Here is a 21789-nt window from a genome sequence, read left to right on the forward strand (position 1 = left end):
ATTTTGATTCCTCCTTAAGATTTCATTTTCATGAGAGAGATTTTCTATCTTGTCCATTAAGGATTTGTGTAGTTCAAGAATTTGTTTTTGAGAACTTCTTAATGTTCTTATCAGTTTTTTGAGATCCGCTTCTTGCATTTCTTCTATCTCATCATCTTCATAATCTTGAATTGGGGTGTCTTGCTTGTTCTTGTTACCTTGGTTTCTGCATTTGTTTGGAATTGTGGAAATATTCTTTGGTTTCTTCGCTGTGGTGCTTTTTCTCGTTATACTATGACTCTAGATTAAGTGGACTGTCTGCTTTTGATGGAGCCTTAGAGGCTTGAGATGGCTGTGGCCTGAGAGCTCTGTTTGGTTCCTCAGGGTTAAGGGTGTGCCAAAGGTGACACTCCTAGGTTAGGCGTGGTAAATCTCTCTCTTTCTTTCTTTCCTTTTTTGATTCAAAAGGGAAGTAATTCCACACAGCTAAATGGAATTGGAGGTAGTTAGGAGGCGAATGATATACCCACAGGAGCCAGAGATGGGGAGCTCTTTCCCAAGGACCACACAGGGAATCTGTTCTGCCCTCAGTGTGGGCTCAAATTCTCCTGCAGTCTCCCTCTGGGTTGCCAAGGTTACCTATTAATAGCGTCTCTGGAGAGTACTCACGTGAATTCGTTGAGTTCTCTCCCCCACCGTCTCTTTTTTCACAGTCTCAGTTCAGTAGCACCACACATTCACTAGGTCCTAATCTCCTGTTATCCCACCCCCCGAGAGTCAGGTTTTTCTGCTAGGCTCAGGGCTGGTGGTGCAGACCTGAGGTCGCTCTGCTTATGACATATGTCCAAGATGGCGCCTGCTCTTTGTCTTGCTCGCCCTTGAGAGGTGAGCAGAGAGAGAGAAACTCGTGTTATATCGGTCACTTTTCTCTCTCTCTCTCTCTCTTTCTTCTAGTTAGCCTGGTGAACTTTTCCCCACGGGGTTTCAGGCCTCGTTCCCTCTAGTCTCCTCTTTCCACTTGCCCGCCGGTGTCTCGGGCTATTGAGGTTTGGCTCACCTCGCATTCCAGCACTGGTGTGTTGAGTGTGCCGCTGGTGTCCCAAACTGTGGGCTCCCACACTCTCCACGCAGGTCCACTGTGAATCACTAGTTCTGGAAGAGTTTCCTCTGCTGTTTCTTCCCCTACTCTTCCTTGAACCTGCAGTGTCTCCACTTTTATTAAACTCTCTCTCCCCGGACTATCAGTGTGCTCCCTTCCTATTCCGCCATCTTGCCGCTCAAACCAGCCTGTATTTCTTCTTATAAAAATATACATTCATATCCTTTGCCCATTTCTTAACTAGATTGTTTTGTTGAATTTCTTGACTTCCTTATATCTTCTGAATATGACTCCTTTATCAGATGTGTGTTTGCAAACATTTTCTCCCATTCTGTTGGTGGTCGTTTCACTTTGTTGTTTCCTTTGCTGTGCAGAAGTTCTTTACTTTGATGTAATCCTGTTTACTTCATTTTGATTTTTTTGTTGTTCTTTTAGGATATATCAAAAAAAGTCACTGCCCATGCCAACGTGTTAGAATGTTTCCCCTATTTTTTCCAATAGTAGTTTCATAGTTTTAGGTATTATGTTTAGATCCTTGACCCATTTTCAGTTGATGTTTGTATTGGGTATAAGGTAGAGGTCTTGTTTTACATATGGAAAACCAATTTTTCCACCATCATTTATTGAAGAGATTGTCCTTTCTCTGAGGGATGTTTTCAGCACATTTGTCAAAGATAAGTTGGCTGAAGATGCATTAATTTATTTTGAGGGTTTTTATTCTGTCCCATTTTTCTGCATGCTGTTTTAGTTACAATAGCCCTATAGTATGTCTTCAGATCTAGTATTGTGTTGCTTCTGGCATTAATTTTATTGCTCAAAATGGCTTTGATTATTCAGGAAATTTTGTATCTTCATATGAATATTAAGGTTGTTTTTTCTGTTTATGTGAAGAATGTCATTGACAAGGATTTTTCTGGTTCTGTGAAGAATGTCATGTCAGAGACTACACTGAATCTGGAAATTGCTTTGGCTAATATGGATTTTTATATTAATTCTTCCTATCCATGAAGATAAATGTCTTTCTATTTTGGATGGTTTATCTTTTTCAATTTCTTTCGTTAGTGTTTTGAAATTTTCATTGTAGAGGTCTTTCAAATCCTTGGATAAATTTATCTCAAGGTATCTAAATTTTTGTAGCTATTTTGAATGGAATTGTTCTTGTAAGTTCCTCTTCAGCATGGCAGTTGTAGGAAAAAACCTTTTTGTGTTAATTATTGTGTATCTTCTAAATTTGCTGAATTCTCTAAATAGTTGGTAGTATCTAGGTTGAGTCTTTTGGTTCCCCTATATATAGAATTATGTCATCTGCAAACAAGGATAATTTGACTTCCTCCTCTCCAAATTGTGTAACTTTAATTCTTTCTTTTGCCTAATGGCTCTGGATCAAGCTTCCAGAAATATAGTAAATAAGGACAGACCATGGGCATCTTTTTCTGGTTCCAGATCATAGTGGAAATGCTTCCAATTTTTCCCCATTCAATATGATGTTGGCTATGGACTTCTCTTATATAGCCTTTATTATGTCATGGTAAATTCCTTCTAAACCTGATTTTCTGAAGCTTTTTAACATAAAGGAATGTTGTATTTTATCAAATGCTTTCTCTGTATCTATTTAAATAATCATGATTTTTATCCTTCTTTCTGTTGTGATGTGTCTTGTTGATTGATTTCCATATGTTAAACCATTCCTGGGATAAATCCACTTGATCAGGGTAGAGGATCTTTTTGATGTGTTGTTGGATTTGATTTATTTAGGATTTTTCCATCTTTGTTTATCAGGGATACTGGGATTTAGTTCTCTTTTTTGCATTTGGAATTGAGGTAATTGTGGCCTCATAAAATAAGTTTGGAAGGGGTTCCCTCCCTTCAATTGTTTGGAATAGTGTGAAGAGTTGGTGTTGTTTTTTTTTTTTTTCTTTCAAGATTGATTTATTTATTTGAAAGTCAGAATTACACAGAGAGAGAGGAGAGGCAGAGAGAGAGAGAGAGAGAGAGAGGTCTTCCATCCTCTGGTTCACACCCCAATTGGCCACAATGGACAGAGCTGGGCCGATCCAAAACCAGGAGCTTCCTCTGGGTTCCTACATGAGTGCAGAGGCTCAAGGACTTGGGCCATTTTCTGCTGCTTTCCAGGCCTTGGCAGAGAGCTGGTTTGGAAGTGGAGCAGCCAAGACTTGAACCAGTGCCCATTTGGGATGCCAGCACAGCAGTTGGCGGCTTTACCCACTATGCCACAGTGCCAGCCCCGGTGTTGTTTCTTCTTCAAGCATTTGGTAGAGGAGCTGGTGGTGTGACGCAGCAAGCTAAGTTGCTTCATGAGACACCAGCATCCCATATCAGAGTGCCAGTTCAAGTCCCAGCTGTTCTGCATCCAATGTGGCTCCCTGCTAATGTAACTAGGAAAGCAGTAGATTGTGGCCCAAGTACTTGGACCCCTGTCATGCACAAGGGAGACCTGAATGGAGTTCTGAGCTTCTGGTTTAGCCTAGCCAGCCTTGGCTATTGTGGCCATTTGGGAAGTGAAATGATATATGGAAGATCTCTCTCTTTCTCACTCTTTCTGTCACTCTGCCTCTAAAATAAAAAAGAAATAAAAATAAAAGAGTTTGGTAGAATTCAGCAGTGAAGCCATCTGATCCTAGGCCTTTGTGTATTGGGAAAGTCTTTATAACTGATTCAACTTAACCCTTAGTTATTGATCTGTTTAGGTTTTCTTTTTTATTTATCTTCACTAAATTATGTTTTTAAAAATCTATCCATTTCTTCTGGATTTTCCAATTTGTTGGCATTACAGTTACTCACAATAGTACCTAGTGATCCTTTTCATTTCTGTGGTATATGTTGTAAAACCTCAGTTTCCATCTCTGATTTTATTGATTTGAGTCTTTTTTAGTCTGGTTAATGGTTTATCAGTGTTTTACTTTTTCCAGAAAAAAGTTCTTCATTTCATTAATCTTTTATATTCTTTTAATTTCTATTCTGTTTATTTCTTCTACAACTATTTTATTTCTTTCCTTCTACTAATTTGGGGTTTGTTTTTTTCTTGTTTTTCTAGGACCATGAGATGAATTGTAGGTCATTTATGTGCTATCTTTCCATTGTTTTAATGTAGGCACTTATTGCTATAAACTTTCCTCATTTTTCAGTTACTCATAAGTTTTAATATGTTGTGTTTCCATTTTGACTAATTTCAAGGAAGTTTTTAATTTCCCTGTTGGTTTCTTCAGTGACCCATTGTTTATTTAGGAAAAATTGTCCAGTCTCCATTTATTTGTATAATTTCTAGAGTTTCTTTTGTTATTAATTTCCAGTTTTATCCCATTGTGGTAAGAAAAGATACATAATATGATTGCATTGTTTGTAATCTTATAACTACCTTTCATTTTGTGTAGCATGTACTGTAATAAATACCAAATGAAAACTACTTAAAAACATTTTTTAGAAAAGTATACATTCATGATATTTGTTAACATAATTTTCACATATTATTCATGAAACATTGAAAATTTTTTCAAAGAAAGAACATTGCCACACAACTCTTGAATTTATAAGTGGCAAAGATAGCTTGTAGTTATAATTTGTATATGGAAGTCTCGTCTCTTAGTCGTGTTGTTATTTATAAAAATTGTCACTGTTATCTATAGATGACAAAACTCCAAGTCCATTCCTCCTGATTGATTAATACTCACTATTTTCATGCATAATTTAAGCTAGGATGGATTATGAAAATTTACAAAAGAAAAAGAAATAATACAAAAGAAAATGATCTACTTATCACTTTGAGTAAAGACTTTTTGCACTTAAAATGACTCTTTTAATTATTCTTAAGTTTTATTTTTAAGAACATTGTCAGAGCCGGTGCTGTGGCACAGTAGGTTAAGCCTCTGCCTGCAGTGCCAGTTTCCATATGGGCATGGATTCGAGTCCTGGATGTTCCTCTTCCAATCCAGCTCTCTGCCTGTGGCCTGGGAAAGCAGTAAAAGATGGCCCAAGTCCTCATGCCCCAGAACCTGTGAGGGAGATCTAGAAGAAGCTCCTGGCTCCTGGCTTCAGATCAGTTCAGCTCCAGCTGTTATGGCCATTTGGGGAGTGAACCAGTGGATGGAAGACCTTTCTCTCTGTCTCTCCCACTTCTTCTCTATAACTCAGCCTCTCAAATAAATAAAATATTTTTTAAAAAATAACATTGTCAATGTAATTTCATTTTTTTGGAATGATTTATTAATTTACTTGAAAGGTAGCAACACATAGAGAAGAAAAGAGAAAGAGAAATCTATACTCCATCTGCTGGTTCACTTCCCAAATGGCCTCAATGGCTATGGCTGGACTAGGCAAAGCCAGGAGCCCAAAGCTTCTTCCAGGTCCCACATGGGTGGCAGGGGCCCAAGTACTTGAGCCATCTTCCACTGTGTTCCTAAGTGTATTAGCAGGGACCTGGATTGGAGGTGGAGCAGCCAGGACTTGAACCAGCACTGCAGGCAATGACTTAACTTCTACAGCATAGCACCAGTCCCTAATTTCATTTTTAAAAACATTTTCCTCAAATTTACAGAAAAAAATCAGAAGGTTTCTTGAAAGAAGATAAATGCCTGTATATGTAAACTCTTCTTTTGTAAAATGTTGGTATAAACTGTAGGTGGCTTGTGACATGCTTTAAGAAGGATTCTTTTCTAATAATCTATAATTCATTCATGAATGAATAAGAAATTTAGGGAGTTGGGTTGTGCAAAGGTCAAATGAGGACCTAAATTATTATAACTATGAAAATGAAAGGAAGGATTTACCATGAAAGATTTATAGTTGATGAGGTTGGGAACAGTTAGGAGCCAAAGCTGGTAAAGCATAAGAAGTAGGAGTCAAGCACACGTAACAGAGTGTTGAAATTAGCTCTTATGGAGAATACCTGGTCTGAAAGAAAATGAAAATGAGTTTTAGTTGCTAAAGGAGCATGTTAAACATTCAGTGAACCATTAGAACTGTAAGGCAGGATTACATGGGTATTTCAAACTCAAAATAATAGGTAAGATTCATCTGTATAAATATATTAGCAACTATGTATGTGAGCTGTTCACAGAAGACAAAGGAAAAATGACTACATGTTGGACAGCTTTGAATATTAATGTAACTTCTTTATTACAGTAATCCTTACCTGGAATGATGGTATAACAATAAGAGTAAAATAAAAGTAGTAACACTGAGAACCTCATATGTTGAATACTTAAGCATTTAGAATCTTTAAGTAGTTAGTATTTTAGGAGGTGATTGCCAAATTCATGGGGAATTGCTGTATGTCTAACATTTTTATATTTATTGAAAAATTCTTGTTTCTCGTGTTAACAAAAATATAAGCATTTCTCATCTTCAAATAAATAAGGATTTTTAATTTTATGATTTTAACATGAATTAATATGGCAAGAATATCACCGTTAGGGCAGTCTGTGCCACCTTTAGCAGAGACTTGTACTTGAAGATTCTGATGGCATCAAAACAGGAAACAATTTGGAATTTCTCGGTCTCTGTGCTTGGCAGTTTCTCATTTGTGGTGGAAAAGCTGCTCCACACCAAACTTTGGGGATCCTTCTGCCCATTGCAATACCACAGGTTGTGGACAGGCGTATTCCATGCAGATAGCCACTGAAGCCTTGGCACGGCCAGAGAGCAAGGTCTTAAAATTGATAAAGCTTGTTAGAAATAAAATATATTGGGGCTTGTTCTGTGACATAGCAAGGAAAGCCACCGCCTGCAGTGCCAGCATCCCATATGAGCACTGGTTCAAGTCCCACTTGCTCCACTTCCAGCGCTGCTCCCTGCTAATGCACCTGGGAAAGCAGAAGAAGATGACCCAAGTGATTGGGCCTCTGCCCCTAAATGAGAGACTGGGATGAAACTCCTGGCTCCTGACTTCAGTCTGGCCCAGCCCTGACCATGCTATATTGGTTTAGCTATTCCAGAGGCTAGTGGGCATCTTGTATATAAATGGGTCTGGGACCATGCTGCACATGACCTTCTGGAAGCGGAACACAACATCCAGAGATCTATGGCTTACTCTGGAGAACTTTTCTCTGTAACAAAACCCAGATATACTGTAAGCTTGTGAAGTTTTATTAACTAGGACAGTTATACATATTGCCCCCTCATCATTAATATATATGTCTATTGCACAATTTCAATCAGGGTAAAGAGGAAGGAAGGTTAGATCTTTATAATTTTGCCACTGAAAAGTCAATAAGGACACTGGTATAAACTTGGAGTTTTTTTAATGTAGTAAAATATTGATAACAAATTTATCCTTGTAAGCCTTTTAGGTACACAATCCAGAGACATTAAGTGTATTTACCATATTGTACAACCATCTCTAGTATCCATTTCCAGAACTTTTTCATCATCTCAAATACAACTTCCAAATCTAGTAAGTGATAATCCTCCTACCACCACCAAGTGCTTGGCAACCACTAATCTGCTTTCTGTCTCTGGACAAGAGGTGAAGCCTAGAACAAAGTGTTTGTTTCCGAAAGGACAGATTTGTATTCCCAAAGTGTTGCCATTTTCCAAGTCATTAGTTCTATATATTGACTTCAGTGTTCTTATTTATGAAGCTAGATTTGATAGAGAAAGAGATATGGAGATTTCAATTTCAGCTTCCCCATGGCTAACTCATGGGATATTTCTGTCTCTAGCATGGATTTCTGAGACAAACAACAGTATGGGAGATGACTGGTTCTGAAAGACTTAGATCTGTATGAATTTTATGTTCCTCCTGAACTCTACAAAATATGTCTTTAAAATTTCTACTGCTTTCCAAATTTTTAGCTGACCCTGTAGCCTAGTGTTTACAAAGTGAGAAAATCTGGATTAGAATCCTGACTCCATTATTATTACTTATATGATATGATGAATTTTTCCAAATCCTTTTTTTCTGAGCTTCAGTTTCCTCATCTGCAATATCTATAATAATAAAAGCATCAATGTTGCATAGTTCTTATGAAGATTAAATAAGATAATGTGTATAAAATTCCCAGCATTTGATGAATGTTTTAGTATTTGATGAATGTTAAATTCTAATTTTTTAAAAATTGGAACATTTCAGCACATATTTAAATGGTGAAAACAAATTTTCATCCTTCTAATAGTTTGCAGGGGATGTAGGAAATGTGATTTTAGGTTTTCAAACTTTAAGACAGAAAGGTTATAATGGAGTGACTCTTGAGTGTCATTTCCCATTTGCCAACATAGCCATTAAGCATGATTCTTTTCCATTAACTCGATTATTCTTTGAATGACCAAAGACTCACATTGTAATGCGTGTTAATTGCTTTAACAAACATTCTGCATATTGCAGAGCTATAAGATAATGTTTCAAATACAATTTATTACCATTAAGGAAAACAAGACATATTTTAGTGCATTGCCAGGTTTGTTAAGGTATATCAAAACAGAGAAAAACTCACAAGCTCTAAATGAACTGTACTGCTGTCTTAGACATGAACAGTTTTATAATCTGGTATAAAAAATGACAATAATAAATTTTTTTCAGAATCAGCTTTTTGCCAGCATGTACTCTTGCATGTGATATGTATTCTCACACACATACATGTATCACAAGAATTCCATGAGATAGGTAATAATACTCCAGATTTACAATAAAGGAAGCTAAAGCATGAAAACTTTAGTAATTTATAGAATTGGTAAGTGGCAGAATTGGGATTTGAGTGCAGACAATCTAGTTCCAGAACCAGTATTCTTATTCTACCACTCCAAACTGCACAATAAGATACTTACATTCTACATTTTAAATAAAAGCACTTAAAGGACTTCCAAAACTTAAATAAACTGGCGTGTACTTAAATTATACAGCAAGAAGTCCAATATGATAATCTATTTCATAATGCTATTAAGTGATAAATATGTAGTGGAGGTATAGAATAAATTATAAATTATGTTAACTAGTCAAATGACAGCAATTAATTGTAGACTTTATATCTTCTGAAATTATCAGCTAACTATTAAAATTATGACTAAATTTGAAAACACAAAGGTGCTTCAAAAAGTTCATGGAAAATGAAATGTAAAGGTAAGCTTATTTTGATGCCAAAAATTTTTGAAGTCCATGCGTAGTTTTTTATAGTACACATTTTCCATCCACTGGTTCACTCCCCAGATGGCCAGAGTGGTCAGGGCTGAGCCAAGCCAAAGTCAGGAACTTCATCCGGGTCTCTCAGGGGGAGTAATAGGAGCCTAAGCATTTGAGCCATCCGCCACTGCCTTTCCCAGGCCACTATCAGGGAGCTGGATTGGAGCTAAAGCAGCCAGGACGTGAACCAGTGCTCATATGCCAGGTTCACAGGCAGAGGCTTCACCTGCTACACCATAGTGTGGACCCTGTAATACACATTTTCCATGTGCTTTTGGAAGACCTCCTCATAGTCATATGGTTTGGGAATAAATTCCTGTTCCTCTTTATTTGTTAACCAATACATTTAAATTCCTGTATAAGATTTAATTGTAATATTTATGCTGCCTTCCTCCCCTTGGTATAGACCATGTAAATGGACACTGCACAAGTCCAACTTCTCAGAGCTGCGGTTCTGGAAAACGGCTTTCTAGCGCTGATGTTTCTAAAGTAAATCGCTGGGGTCCTGGAAGACCACCATTTCGAAAGGCACAGTCAGCTGCTTGCATGGAGATTTCTTTACCAGTTACAACAGAAGGTAGGTTAAACACATTAAGTATTATAAGTCTAGTTAAAATTTGATTTGCCATCATAATGGGAGCTGGGAAACAAATCCATTCCTATCTACACAGTCTTCTTCATCTCTAAAACTAGAAGGCTCTATTTATGGGTAGGCTCCTCCTGCCCGCTGTGCAAAGTGAGACCTTTGCCCCTATCCTTTCTCTGCCTTCCAGTAATATTTGAGTTTATCTCAAACTCAATAGTAATCCTGATAGTGTTGCTCTCTAAATATAATTACTTAATGTCTTAAGACCTAAATTTCCTCAATTGTTAAATGAATATAACCAAAAAATGAAAGATACTAAATCCTAAAATTTTTAATCTTCATTTAGGTATCTTATTTTTTTTTTTTTAGTTTTTCTTAAGGAGGGTCACAACAAATGCATGATAATTACTACAACAAAATTCTCATAAATTCTCATATTAATAGGATAAATACAAAGAGAACAGACTGCATGTACTTCATAGATACAGTTCTAAGAATATGATACTTCCCTCCCTCCTCCTTATTCCTTCCTTCCTTCCTTCTTTCCCTCTTTCCTCCCATTTTTAATTCCTGAAATAACAGATTTTTAATTTACATTATTATAAAGGCTTACTACACTAAATAAAGAGTTCAGCAAGTAAAAAGTACAAAGACCATAGTTCAGCAGGAATATAGACAAGAGCTACAAATAGTAATCAACTGAAGGATGTCCATTTCATTCATATCCAGTAAATTTTAAAATAATCACAGATAATTAAAACTATAGTAGTATATCACTCTTTTTTTTTAAAGATTTATTTATTTATTTATTTGACAGGTAGAGTTACAGACAGTGAGAGGGAGAGACAGAGAGAAAGGTCCTCCTTCCGTTGGTTCACCCCCCCCAAATGTCCTCTATGGCCATAGCTATGCCGATCCAAAGCCAGGAGCCAGGTGCCTCCTCCTGGTCTCCTACGCAGGTGCAGGCACCCAAGCACTTAGGCCATCCTCCACTGCCTTCCCAGGCCACAGCAGAGAGCTAGACTGGAAGAGAAGCAACTGGGACTAGAACCCGGCGCCCATATGGGATTCCGGCGCCGAAGGCGGAGGATTAGCCAAGTGAGCCACGGCGCCAGCCCGAGTATATCACTCTTAACCATTGGTTTGACAGAGATACAAAACAAAGTTTGACAAAAGTATATTTGCAGCAATACTGACACAAAGGCATTTCTCTTTTTTATTTTTTTTTATTTTTTTCATTTTTTAATTTTAGCTCCCACATATAAGAGAGAACAGGCAATATTAATATTTCTGTATGCTGCTTATTCCACTCAACATGATGTCCTTCAGTTTGTATCCATTTTAATGCCAATGCTAGAATGTCATTCTTTTTTATTTCTGAATAATATTCCGTTGTGTGTATATATGTATACACGCACATTTTATTTAACCATTTATCTGATTATAGAAACCTTGGTTGGTTCCATATTTTGGCTGTTGTTAACAGTGCTGCTATAAACATGCTGCAGGTATCTCTTTGATACAGTGTGTTCATGTCTTTTGGGTATACACCAAGTAGTGGGATAGCTGGGTCATATGGCATGTCTGTCTCTAGTTTTTAAAGAAATATTTGTAACACACAAGCTGACATTCCTATCCCTTCTCCTTTCCCTGGGAAAATGCAGTGAATATATTAAGACTTACTGGTACTGAAAGAAAATAAAGAAATCTCCATACTCTTTTTCCACAGTGATGGCAGTAATTTATATTCCCACCAATACTGTATAAGAATTTCCCCTTCTGAACATCCTCTCCAGTATTTATTACTATATGTCTTTTAGAAAATGGCCATTGTGAGAGGGGTGAGGTATATCTATTTGTGGTTTTGATTTGGATTCCCCTAATGGCTAGCCTTCTTTACCCAGTGGGTAGTATTCTTTCACATATTTGTTGGCCATTTGTAGTTCTTCATTTGAGAACTGTCTATTGTGAGTCTTTGCCCATTTCTTAACTGGATTTGTTGTTCTTTGGTTATTGACATATTTGAGTTGGTGATATATTCTGAATATTAATTCTTTGTCAGATAGGTAGCTTGCAAATGTTTTTTTTTTTTTATCCATTCTGCTGGGTGTCTCTTCACTCTATTGATTGTTTCATTTACTTACAGAAGCTTCCAAATTTGATATAATCCCATTTGTATTTTTGCTTTTGTTGCCTGTGCCTTTGGGCGTCTTGCCCAAGAAATAATTACCTATACTAATGTCTTGAAGTGTTTCCCCTACCTTTTCTTCCAGTAATTTCATAATCTCAGGTCTTAAATTTAGATCTGTGATCCATCTTTAGTTGATTTTTGTATATTGTGAGAGGTAGAGATCTAATTTCTTTCTTCTACATATATCCATCCAGACTTTCTAGCGCCACTTATTGAAGAGATATTTTTTCTCTAGTGGATAGTCTAGACACTTTAGTAAAAATCAGTAGGTTATATGTACATGGATTGATTTCTGGATTCTCTATTCCAGTGATCTTTGTGTCAGTTTTTACACCAGTCCATGCAGCTTTAATTACTATAGCTTTGTAGTATGATTTGAAATCAGGTATTATAATGCATGCAGCTTGATTTTTTTTTTTTTTTTTTTTTTGCCTCAGGATCGCCTTGTCTATCATGGGTCTTCTGTGATGCCACATGAATTTTAGGATTTTTTTTTCTAATTGTGTAAAGAATGTCATTGGTATTGTGGTAGTGTATGCATTGAATCTATAGATTGCTTTAGTTTGAAAAGACGTTTTAATGATATCCTTCCAATACATGAGCAAGGAATATCTCTCTATTTTTTGGTCATTGGTGATTTCTTTCATCAATGTTTTATCATTTTCGTCATAGAGATCTTTTATTTCTTTGGTTAAATTTATTCCTAAATATTTTATTTTTATGGCTACAACAAGTAAGATTTGTTCCTTGATTTCTCTTTCAGTAAGTTCATCATTCATATATACAAAAAGATACTGGGTCTTGTATATTAATTTTATAATCTACAACCTTACTGAATTGGTTTATCAGTTTTAACAGCTTTTTTGGAGGAATGTTCATTTAGGTTTTTCCAGGTACAACATCATGTCATCTGCAAACATGAGTAATTTAACTTCTTTCCAATTTTATACCCTTTATTTCTCTCCTCTCCCCAATTGCTCTTACTAAAATTTCCAGTACTGTATAGAATGAGAGTCATAAAAGTACACATGGTGGTCTAGTCATAGGTTTAGGAGTATGATTTTGAAGTGAATGTGGGCTTCCTAGGGTGGGTGTGTATCTTCAGTCCTAAAAATTTGGTGTCACACTAGGGATTGTTACAGCCAGGGCCTTTTTCTTGGCACTGTGGGAAACAAAGGGGGCCATACTGGGGCTTGTGGCACACACTACTAAGGCTCTAGGCCTGTGTGATGTGAGTGGGCCCTTCCTCAGGTCCCGCTTGGAGGGTGCAACTGGTGCTGTGGCTGGAAATTTCTCTCAGTTCCCTCGAAATGTTGACCTTCCTTTGGTTTTCTCATAGCCTTCTTTGGCTGTGGTCAGTACATTGTCTCACTATTCAGCCATCTTGGATCTTTAGCCTCTGTATGTTTGTAAAAGTAAGAACGATTTGCTTACATATGTAATGAGTGTGGAGAAAGGGATTAAAGTAAACCAAAAGTAAAGTAAACCAAACACTAGAAATTAGAAGTTGTTTCATAGAAAAAATATTGTGTTGTTGAAAGAATTTTAGAGAGGGGGCAGCATTGTGGTACAGTGGGTTAAGCTGCCACCCAGGCATCCCATATGAGTGCCAATTTGAGTCCCAGCTGCTCAACTTCCAATCCAGCTCCCTGCTAATGTGCCTGGGAAAGCAGCAGAAGATAGCCCAAGTACTTGGTCTCCTGCCACCCACAGGGGTCATCTGGATGGAGTTCCATGCTACTTGCTTCAACCTTGCCCACCCCACCCCCAGCCATTGTGGCCATTTGGGGAGTGAACTAGAGGATGGAAGATTGATATCTCTTTCTGTCTCTCTCTCTCTGTAATTCTGCTTTTCAGATGAATAAAATAGATCGTCAGAAAAAAAGAACTTTAGGGAGAGAGAGAAAAAAAATAATTTTAGGAAGATTTGCTTTAGTAATTTTATACTATACTTTCCCATTTACTGTCCCTTAAAATGTTTTATAATTATATTTTCTTCAAAAAAATTGCAAATAAAATTTATTTTTCAGTTTTTATTTCTTTGACATTATGTTATACTTACTCTGGTCCATGGACATAAATATAGTGATGTTATCTCTCTTATGTGTCTGAGTATGAACCTTGAATTATGATAAACCATGAATGGAAATATTTTGGAGACATGCAGTAGCAAGGATTATTATAATAGAAGCAACGTGTATTAGTTACAAAAAAGGTAACATGTTTAACAGTGTAATAAAAGTGTGAAATTTTGAGTTTTAGGTATTTCTGCCTTTGATTTGTACTAGATTCTGGGAAAATAACTTTAAGATTGTCTTCAAATCTAAAATATATTATTTCATATCTTCCTGTAATATCTAAATTTTATAACAAATTATTATTTTTATAAATGTTATAATAGTGTAGTAGGCTAAATCTCTGCCTGTGGCACCAGCATCCCACATGAGCACTGGTTTGTGTCCTGGCTGCTCTTTGATCAACTTCTCTGCTTATGGCCTGAGAAAGCAGTGAGAAATGGCCCAAATGCTTGAGCCCTTCACTCATGTGGGAGGACCCAGAAGCAGCTCTGGCTCCAGGCTCCAGGCTCCAGGCTCCAGGCTCTAGATAGGCTCAGTTCCAGCGGTTGAGGCCATTTGGGAAGTGAACCAGTGGATGGAAGACCTTTCTCTCTGTCTCTTTCTCTCTGTCTATAACTCTACCTCTCACATAAATAAATAAAACCTTTAAAAGTAAATAAATGAATAAGTTTGATAATGAGTAAAAAGGGGATATTAATAATGTTACATTTTTAAAATGACTCATTTATTTGAGAGACAGAGCTTCTATTTATTCATTCATACCCCAGATGCCTACAGTGGCTCCTAGCGAAGGCCAAAACTGGGTACCTACGATCTTCCAAATGATTGGCAAGAACTCAATTACTTGACCATGACCACTGCCTCCCAAAGTCAGCATCAACAAGAAGCTGGAATCAGGAAACCAGAGCAAGAAATCAAACCCAAATATTTCAGTGTGAGTCGTGGGCATCCCAACTGGCATTTTAACTGCAAAGCCAGATGTCCATGCCAAAAATTCTGTATTTTTTTCCTGAAAAAAGAGTAGTCTTATGAACATATATTTAGTCTCTTATAGCAAGAAAATGATTATGAGTCACATTTGTACCTATCAAGAGGAAAAGGAGAATTATGTCAATCAAAAGAAAAATATAAGAAACATACTCTGGAGAGATTATAAGAACAGTACAGCCCACTAATATTTAACTAAATGGGTGAGTTTATGTTTGTTAGAATGTGCACACATGCAAGATGAGCAACAGAACAAAAAGTCAATTTCCTTTAAGTGGGCTAAAGGCCTCTCAGAAAGATTACTTATACATACAGGATAGCATAGTCCAAAACTCCCTATTTGGCCATAGGCAAAGTAAAATTGGATTTGGATTCAAAGTAGGCAATTTGGAAGATAATATTTGCATTTTGCTATTGATACCTTCAATTTTTATAAATGTAGTTACCAGAGATTTATGTGTTTGTCACAGTGATTGCAGTCCAGATAATGCCTTTCATGTAGGTGGTTACAATATTGTTGGTAAATGGGAAATGCCAAGAAAACATTAAGTATACTTGCAACAGTTAAGAAATAGGAGGGAAGTACAATTAAAATAGTGTCAGAAATTCTTACAATTTTGACTATTTAGGCTAAATTATTTTTCCAAATTAAAGAATTTCAGTGAACATGTGAAGTAATGTAGAGAGGGAAAAAATAATGAGCTGAAACGCAGGAAACTCAAATTTTAATCCTAACTCTTCCTAAGTTTATGATTTATATGTCTGGACTTTAGACTCTCCATATTGAAAGCAAAAACAAAAACAAACAAACAAACAAACAAAAACGCTGGTGAACTGGATAAACTGCCTTCCAGGTCAGTTAACAAAGAATAAAATTCTACTTCCCTCTCATAATTTTGGTTTTCATGTATCAAGTCTGATTTGATTCATTGTAAAAAATATACTAACCCTTAATTTTTTTAATTTCCATAGAAACCCGTGAGAATTCCTATAATCGTTCCAGAAGCTCTAGTATCTCCAGTATTGACAAAGATTCTAAAGAAGCCATTACAGCACTATATTTCATGGAATCCTTTGCACGGAAAAATGATTCTACCATCTCTCCTTGTCTGTTTGTTGGAACTAGTCTGGGAATGGTGTTAATCATCTCCCTAAATCTACCATTAGCAGATGAACAAAGGTTTACAGAGCCGGTCATGGTACTACCAAGTGGTAAGAATATTTTACATTTATTCCTTCATCATTAATTTTTCAATTTTATATATAAAGTATGGTAAAAAATGATTTATATTGATTTGGGACAAAGGAATAAAACTATTTTTTATAATAGAAGCTATCCAGAATTTCATTAATCATACACTGTCCTAACATTTGCCATATGGTAACCTACCTTTCCTTCAGTGTAAAAGAGTACAACCATTCCTATGATAGTAAACTATGGCACTGCCAACCTAACCAATGCCTTAGGAAATATGTTTACAAAAAGCGCTGAAGGAGACTTTAATGTAAAAATTAAATTTATTTTTAATAAATTGAAACATTTTCCAAAGTTCTATGCCAGATCAGAGCATAAGAATATTTTTGTCATTGTTGAAGAAAGAATCCTTAAATTAGAAGCTGTCTGACCTAAGGTAAATTTCTAACATATTTTATAATCTTCCCATCTTGTTACAAAGGCATGCCACACAATTCTTTTCTTTTTACTCTGATGCCTAGCGAATTTGACCTAAGTTATAAGTGATGTTGCTCTAAATCATATGTTATGTTCTCTTCCTCCTTGAATTATCTCCCCCTGTCCCACCTTTTAGAGAATGGATAAGTGTGAGTCTTCCTGTTATTCTTTGAATTTTTTAATACTCTGTTTATTTTAACTTCCACAAATAATAGAAAATGTGATATTTGTCTTTCTTGATCTAAATTATTTAACTTAGCATAATGATCTCCATTTCCTTCCATTTTGAAATGTGTTCTTATCACTAATTTTACTGTACTGTCTTCACAATAAATATTTTCCAAATTTTTAAGTTAAAAATTCAATGATATATAGGATGATGGATTTTATTTTAAAATAATGTACATGGTATGGCAGGTTAGAGTTGTGCTTTCCTGGTTAACTAGTGTGCCAGTTTCATATAGACAGAGTTTAGGAGGAAGAGACAGAAGTTTGGCAAATTCAGATAGGTGCAATGTATTTAAAAAGCTAATCTGTTAATATCATTTATTTTAAACATGCTCATTTATTTCACAGTGAGAAAAATTCCTTTATTAACTAATTTGAAGGAAATATACACAATACTTTTGTACTGAGCCAAAAGAATGAGATTATGGCTTTATATTTTTATTTTTTAATAAAGGATTTATTTATTTAAGTGAAAGGCAGAGTTACAGAGAGGGAGAGACAAGGAGAGAGAGAGAGAGAGATCTTCCATCAGCTGGTTCACTCCCCAGGTGGCTACAATGGCCAGAGCTGGGTCAGTATGAAGCCAGGAGCCAGGAGCTACTTCCAGGTCTCCCACATCAGTGCAGAGCCCCAACCACTTGGGCCATCTTCCGCTGCTTTCCTGGGCACAATAGCAGGAAGCTGTATCAGAAGCAGAGCAACTGGGACTCAAATCAACACCCATATGGGATTCTGGCATCACAAGTGGTAGCTTCACCCACTATGCCACAGCACTGGCGCCAGTTATGGCTTTTTCATTATTAATTTAACCTGTTCTTTAAATCAGTACCCGATTATATGTACTGGATACCTGATAATGTGCCAGGCATTCCTCATAAGTTTAAAGGTTAAATCAATTTCTGTGGCACATAAATTTAAAATCATAATTTAAAGGCAAATTGCTAATGAATATTCTACCACTGTGATTTTCTGTGTCATGGTATAGAAATAATAATCACCAGAACTAATAAAATAGATCTTTCAATATCATAGAGAAGTTGTTTGATATTCCTAGCAAACAAACAGACAATAAATGATAACAAAATTCAAAATAAGTGTAGAATTAAACTCTTGAACTGGTTTGTAAATACTTGGAAGCTTTTTCCTTATCTGTTCAATGATATGTAGTAGGAAGTTGTATTCGGGGCCGGTGCTGTGGCATAGTAGGTAAAGCCACCACCTGCAGTGCCAGCATCCCATATGGGTGCCAGTTCATGTCCTGGCTGTTTCACTTCCAGTCCAGCAATAAAGCTTAAGCTCTCTTGGTTTCTTAACAAATCTAGCTCTGCTTCTAACAGTATCTAGTACACCTTAAGTGACTATGAGTTAGATAGGAAAAAGGCAAGTAAAGATTAATAACTCTTGTCAAAGCCAACATTAGGAACACTGTCCAAACAGTTATACTAATACACACTGAAGAAAAAGTAATAAACAAGTCATACAATCATACTAAGTTTCCATATACAAAGAACTTACATTCTAGTTATTGAGAAGGCCCATGGAAGTTGAGAGAAAAGTAAGGTTTCAAAAATGTATATAAGGGAAAGGGAATGTAAATAGTTCAGCTGAGACTCCTTCAGGCTTTAATTACTAACTTTAACAATTCTTAATCCCCACTAGAACCTTAGCCCATCGAGCCCACCATGTTTCCAGTGTCTCAATTGGCCATTTAACTTTTTTTTTTTTTTTTTTTTTTTTTTTTTTTTGACAGGCAGAGTGGACAGTGAGAGAGAGAGACAGAGAGAAAGGTCTTCCTTTGCCATTGGTTCACCCTCCAATGGCCGCCGCAGCCAGCACGCTGCGGCCGGCGCACCGCGCTGATCTGATGGCAGGAGCCAGGTACTTATCCTGGTCTCCCATGGGGTGCAGGGCCCAAGCACTTGGGCCATCCTCCACTGCACTCCTGGGCCACAGCAGAGAGCTGGCCTGGAAGAGGGGCAACCAGGACAGAATCCGGCGCCCCGACCGGGACTAGAACCCAGTGTGCTGGCGCCGCAAGGCGGAGGATTAGCCTAGTGAGCCGCGGCGCCGGCCGCCATTTAACTTTAATAGCAAAAGACTGGTTAATGATAACAGTGCACTGTAAAACCTTCGGAAGGAAAGGAGAATGTTTTGGTGTTTTGTGCATGGCAGTTTTAAATTACTAGCTTTTAAAATCAGTACATTTTTTTCCCAAAAAATACATATTTTATTAGCAATTACAAAACTTAACATCTAAACGTGATTTAAAAAGTATGCCATTCAAGAAATTTTCAATGTATATTATTAAACACTATACTTGAATTTCTATTTTTTGCACCAAATTAAACTTTTCATTCTTTTTTCCTTAAATTTTTTAAAGTACTCCCATGCAGTTCCATTTGTAAACATGCAATTTAGTAACAGAAAGCTGATCAGTGCTTGCCTTGAGTCAGGGTGGAGCAAGGAGCTGATGTCTCAGGGAAATGTTCCATTTTTTCTCATCAGTGGTAGGTTCATGAGTCTGTGTATACTCTTCAAAAGTCTTTAAATGCATATTTTCAGTGGATACAGCTCACTGTATATCAACTCAGATCATTAAAAAACTAAAAGTAGCATTACAACACACTTCAACATCACACTAAAAATTCTAAATAGACTTTCTATAGAATTGTTGTTCCGATGACTTGATGTCAGCAATAGCACTGATAAGCTGTATAAAGTGCAAAGGTCCCATTTCTTGAGCAGTGACCCACACAGAGCTCTCAATGCCATTCAACACAACATGTCTCAAGATTTAAGTTATTTCTAAATTAAGGGAAGGTTGTTATGCTCCAGATACAGTGAATAGAACTGCAAAATTATTGTTAACAAGTAGTACTTTTTAATGGAAACAACTTGAACAAAAATCTGTCACAGAATTTTGAGACCCATTAAAACAAAGTTTAATGAGAAAAAGTAGATACTACATAGTCAGACAGCATTATCAATTCCATATAGATTCTAACTAAAACATTCTTCATAGCTTTTGGCATTATTTTTTACACACAGTGTTGGGTCACTTTTTTCGGTTTTGTTTTGTTTTTGTATTTTGACCCTTGGACTTCTATTCCTGTATCCTCTTCATTTACTCTTGTAAGAGAGTCACAGATTTCTTACTTTTAAAATGGATTTTAAAATACAACTTAAATGTTACATCATCCAAATATATATTTTGAATTTGATAAGCTTTAAGTACTTTAAAATATAGGTAAACTACATTCTAAATGCAATGTATTTTTATCTGTCATTCTTCACTTTTCACATCTATTGAGGCCTATCAGCCTGGGATAATACTCATGATCTCTCAACATGATATAAATGGATAAAGAATAAAAGAGGGCTACTGGGGTGCTCCTTAAATCAGAGTCTGGAAATATCCACAGATCAATATAGCCCAAGTTACTTCCTAAGCTTTGTAGTATACTGTCCTCCAAGTCTGGCAAAAAATATTTCATTGGTAATGATCTGGCAGAATAGTCAATCTTGGAAAATCTAAGTGAGTAAGCCCCTTTTCTATATAAAGACGCATAAGCCTGCCCAAGAGCTGACAGTATTGTTTTTGTCATTTTCGTAGAATTAAAATTACTAGCATAAATTCTACATATTGAAATTTCAAGAAATTTATTCCAAGTGTTCAGTTTCATTAGAGAACAACTTTTTCTAGCAAATAAACCTAAGAAATAATAAAATACAATCAGATTATGTGATCATTTTCAGCTGAATTTGTTATTAAATGAAAGTTATACATTATATTAAATTTGCTTTGTAAAAAACAATTTTAATGGCTACTATAGAGTACATGAAAGAAACCTGAGTTAGTAATCAGGAAATCTGAATTCTAGTCCAGAATTAACCATTAACTTGCTAAGTGACGACATAAATCTTATCATCTTTCAAGGTCTTGTTTACTCACTAATGAGGGGATTTAATAAATTAGTGTATTAGGCTCTTTTAAGGCCTAATATACTAAAAGTTATTGAAACAAGTATACTCACAAATATACTTATTTGTATACTTTACTACAATATTATGAGACTACAAATTTAAATTATCATAATGTATAGCATTTATTGCTCATAGATAAGTAGCAGCTGTTTTCAAAAGAATTTCACATGCCAATGATGGAAATTGTTCTTATAGGTACATTCCTCTCATTAAAAGGAGCTGTGCTAACATTCTCTTGTATGGACCGAACTGGCGGACTAATGCAACCACCATATGAAGTTTGGAGGGATCCAAACAACATAGATGAAAATGAAAAATCTTGGAGAAGGAAACTGGTCATGAACTCTTCCTCTGTATCCCAAGAAATAGGAGATCATCAGTATGCAATAATATGCTCGGAAAAACAAGCCAAAGTCTTCTCACTGCCTTCTCAGACTTGCCTTTATGTTCATAACATCACTGAGACATCTTTTATACTACAGGCAAATGTGGTGGTCATGTGTAACAGTGCTTGCCTGACATGCTTTTGTGCTAATGGGCATATCATGATAATGAGGTACTTGCCTTCTTTATAAATTTTTTGTAATCATGGCAATTTCAGCAAGGTGTGCAATTCTAAAGAGTATATGTGTTACATACACGAGGTTAAGAAGAAACTTAAGATTATTGTTTCATTACATCTGTGAACGTGGTGTGATATGAATTTGATGAGAGTTTGACTTTTTTGTTTTTTGGATATGTGTGTGTGTCTGTGTGTGTGTGTGTTGTCTTTGCTAAAAATGTTTGACATTGTGAATGAAATATGTATTTCAGTTGACACCAAGGAACATATGGAAAGAATGATTCTCCAGCCA

The 21789-nt window shown here is 36.2% G+C and overlaps 1 protein-coding gene across 14 annotated transcripts in view; it reads left to right on the forward strand.

Moving 5' to 3' along the window:
- Window positions 1-21789, forward strand: part of STXBP5L (syntaxin binding protein 5L) — a 425888-nt gene that overhangs the window by 371555 nt on the left and 32544 nt on the right. For 11 of the 14 annotated variants that reach the window (XM_089331765.1, XM_051859274.3, XM_051859272.3 and 8 more), the window contains 3 exons: window positions 9616-9786; window positions 16024-16263; window positions 21131-21491. In XM_089331765.1, the coding sequence (XP_089187891.1) occupies window positions 9616-9786; window positions 16024-16263; window positions 21131-21491 (772 nt within the window). The remainder of the gene's footprint in view (window positions 1-9615; window positions 9787-16023; window positions 16264-21130; window positions 21492-21789) is intronic. The other 3 variants (XM_051859279.3, XM_070072196.2, XM_070072197.2) reach the window with 1 other exon arrangement.

Source organism: Oryctolagus cuniculus, chromosome 4 (assembly GCF_051225735.1).
Source record: "Oryctolagus cuniculus isolate XC-2025 breed Fujian yellow rabbit chromosome 4, ASM5122573v1, whole genome shotgun sequence".
Taxonomy (NCBI): Eukaryota; Metazoa; Chordata; class Mammalia; order Lagomorpha; family Leporidae; genus Oryctolagus; species Oryctolagus cuniculus.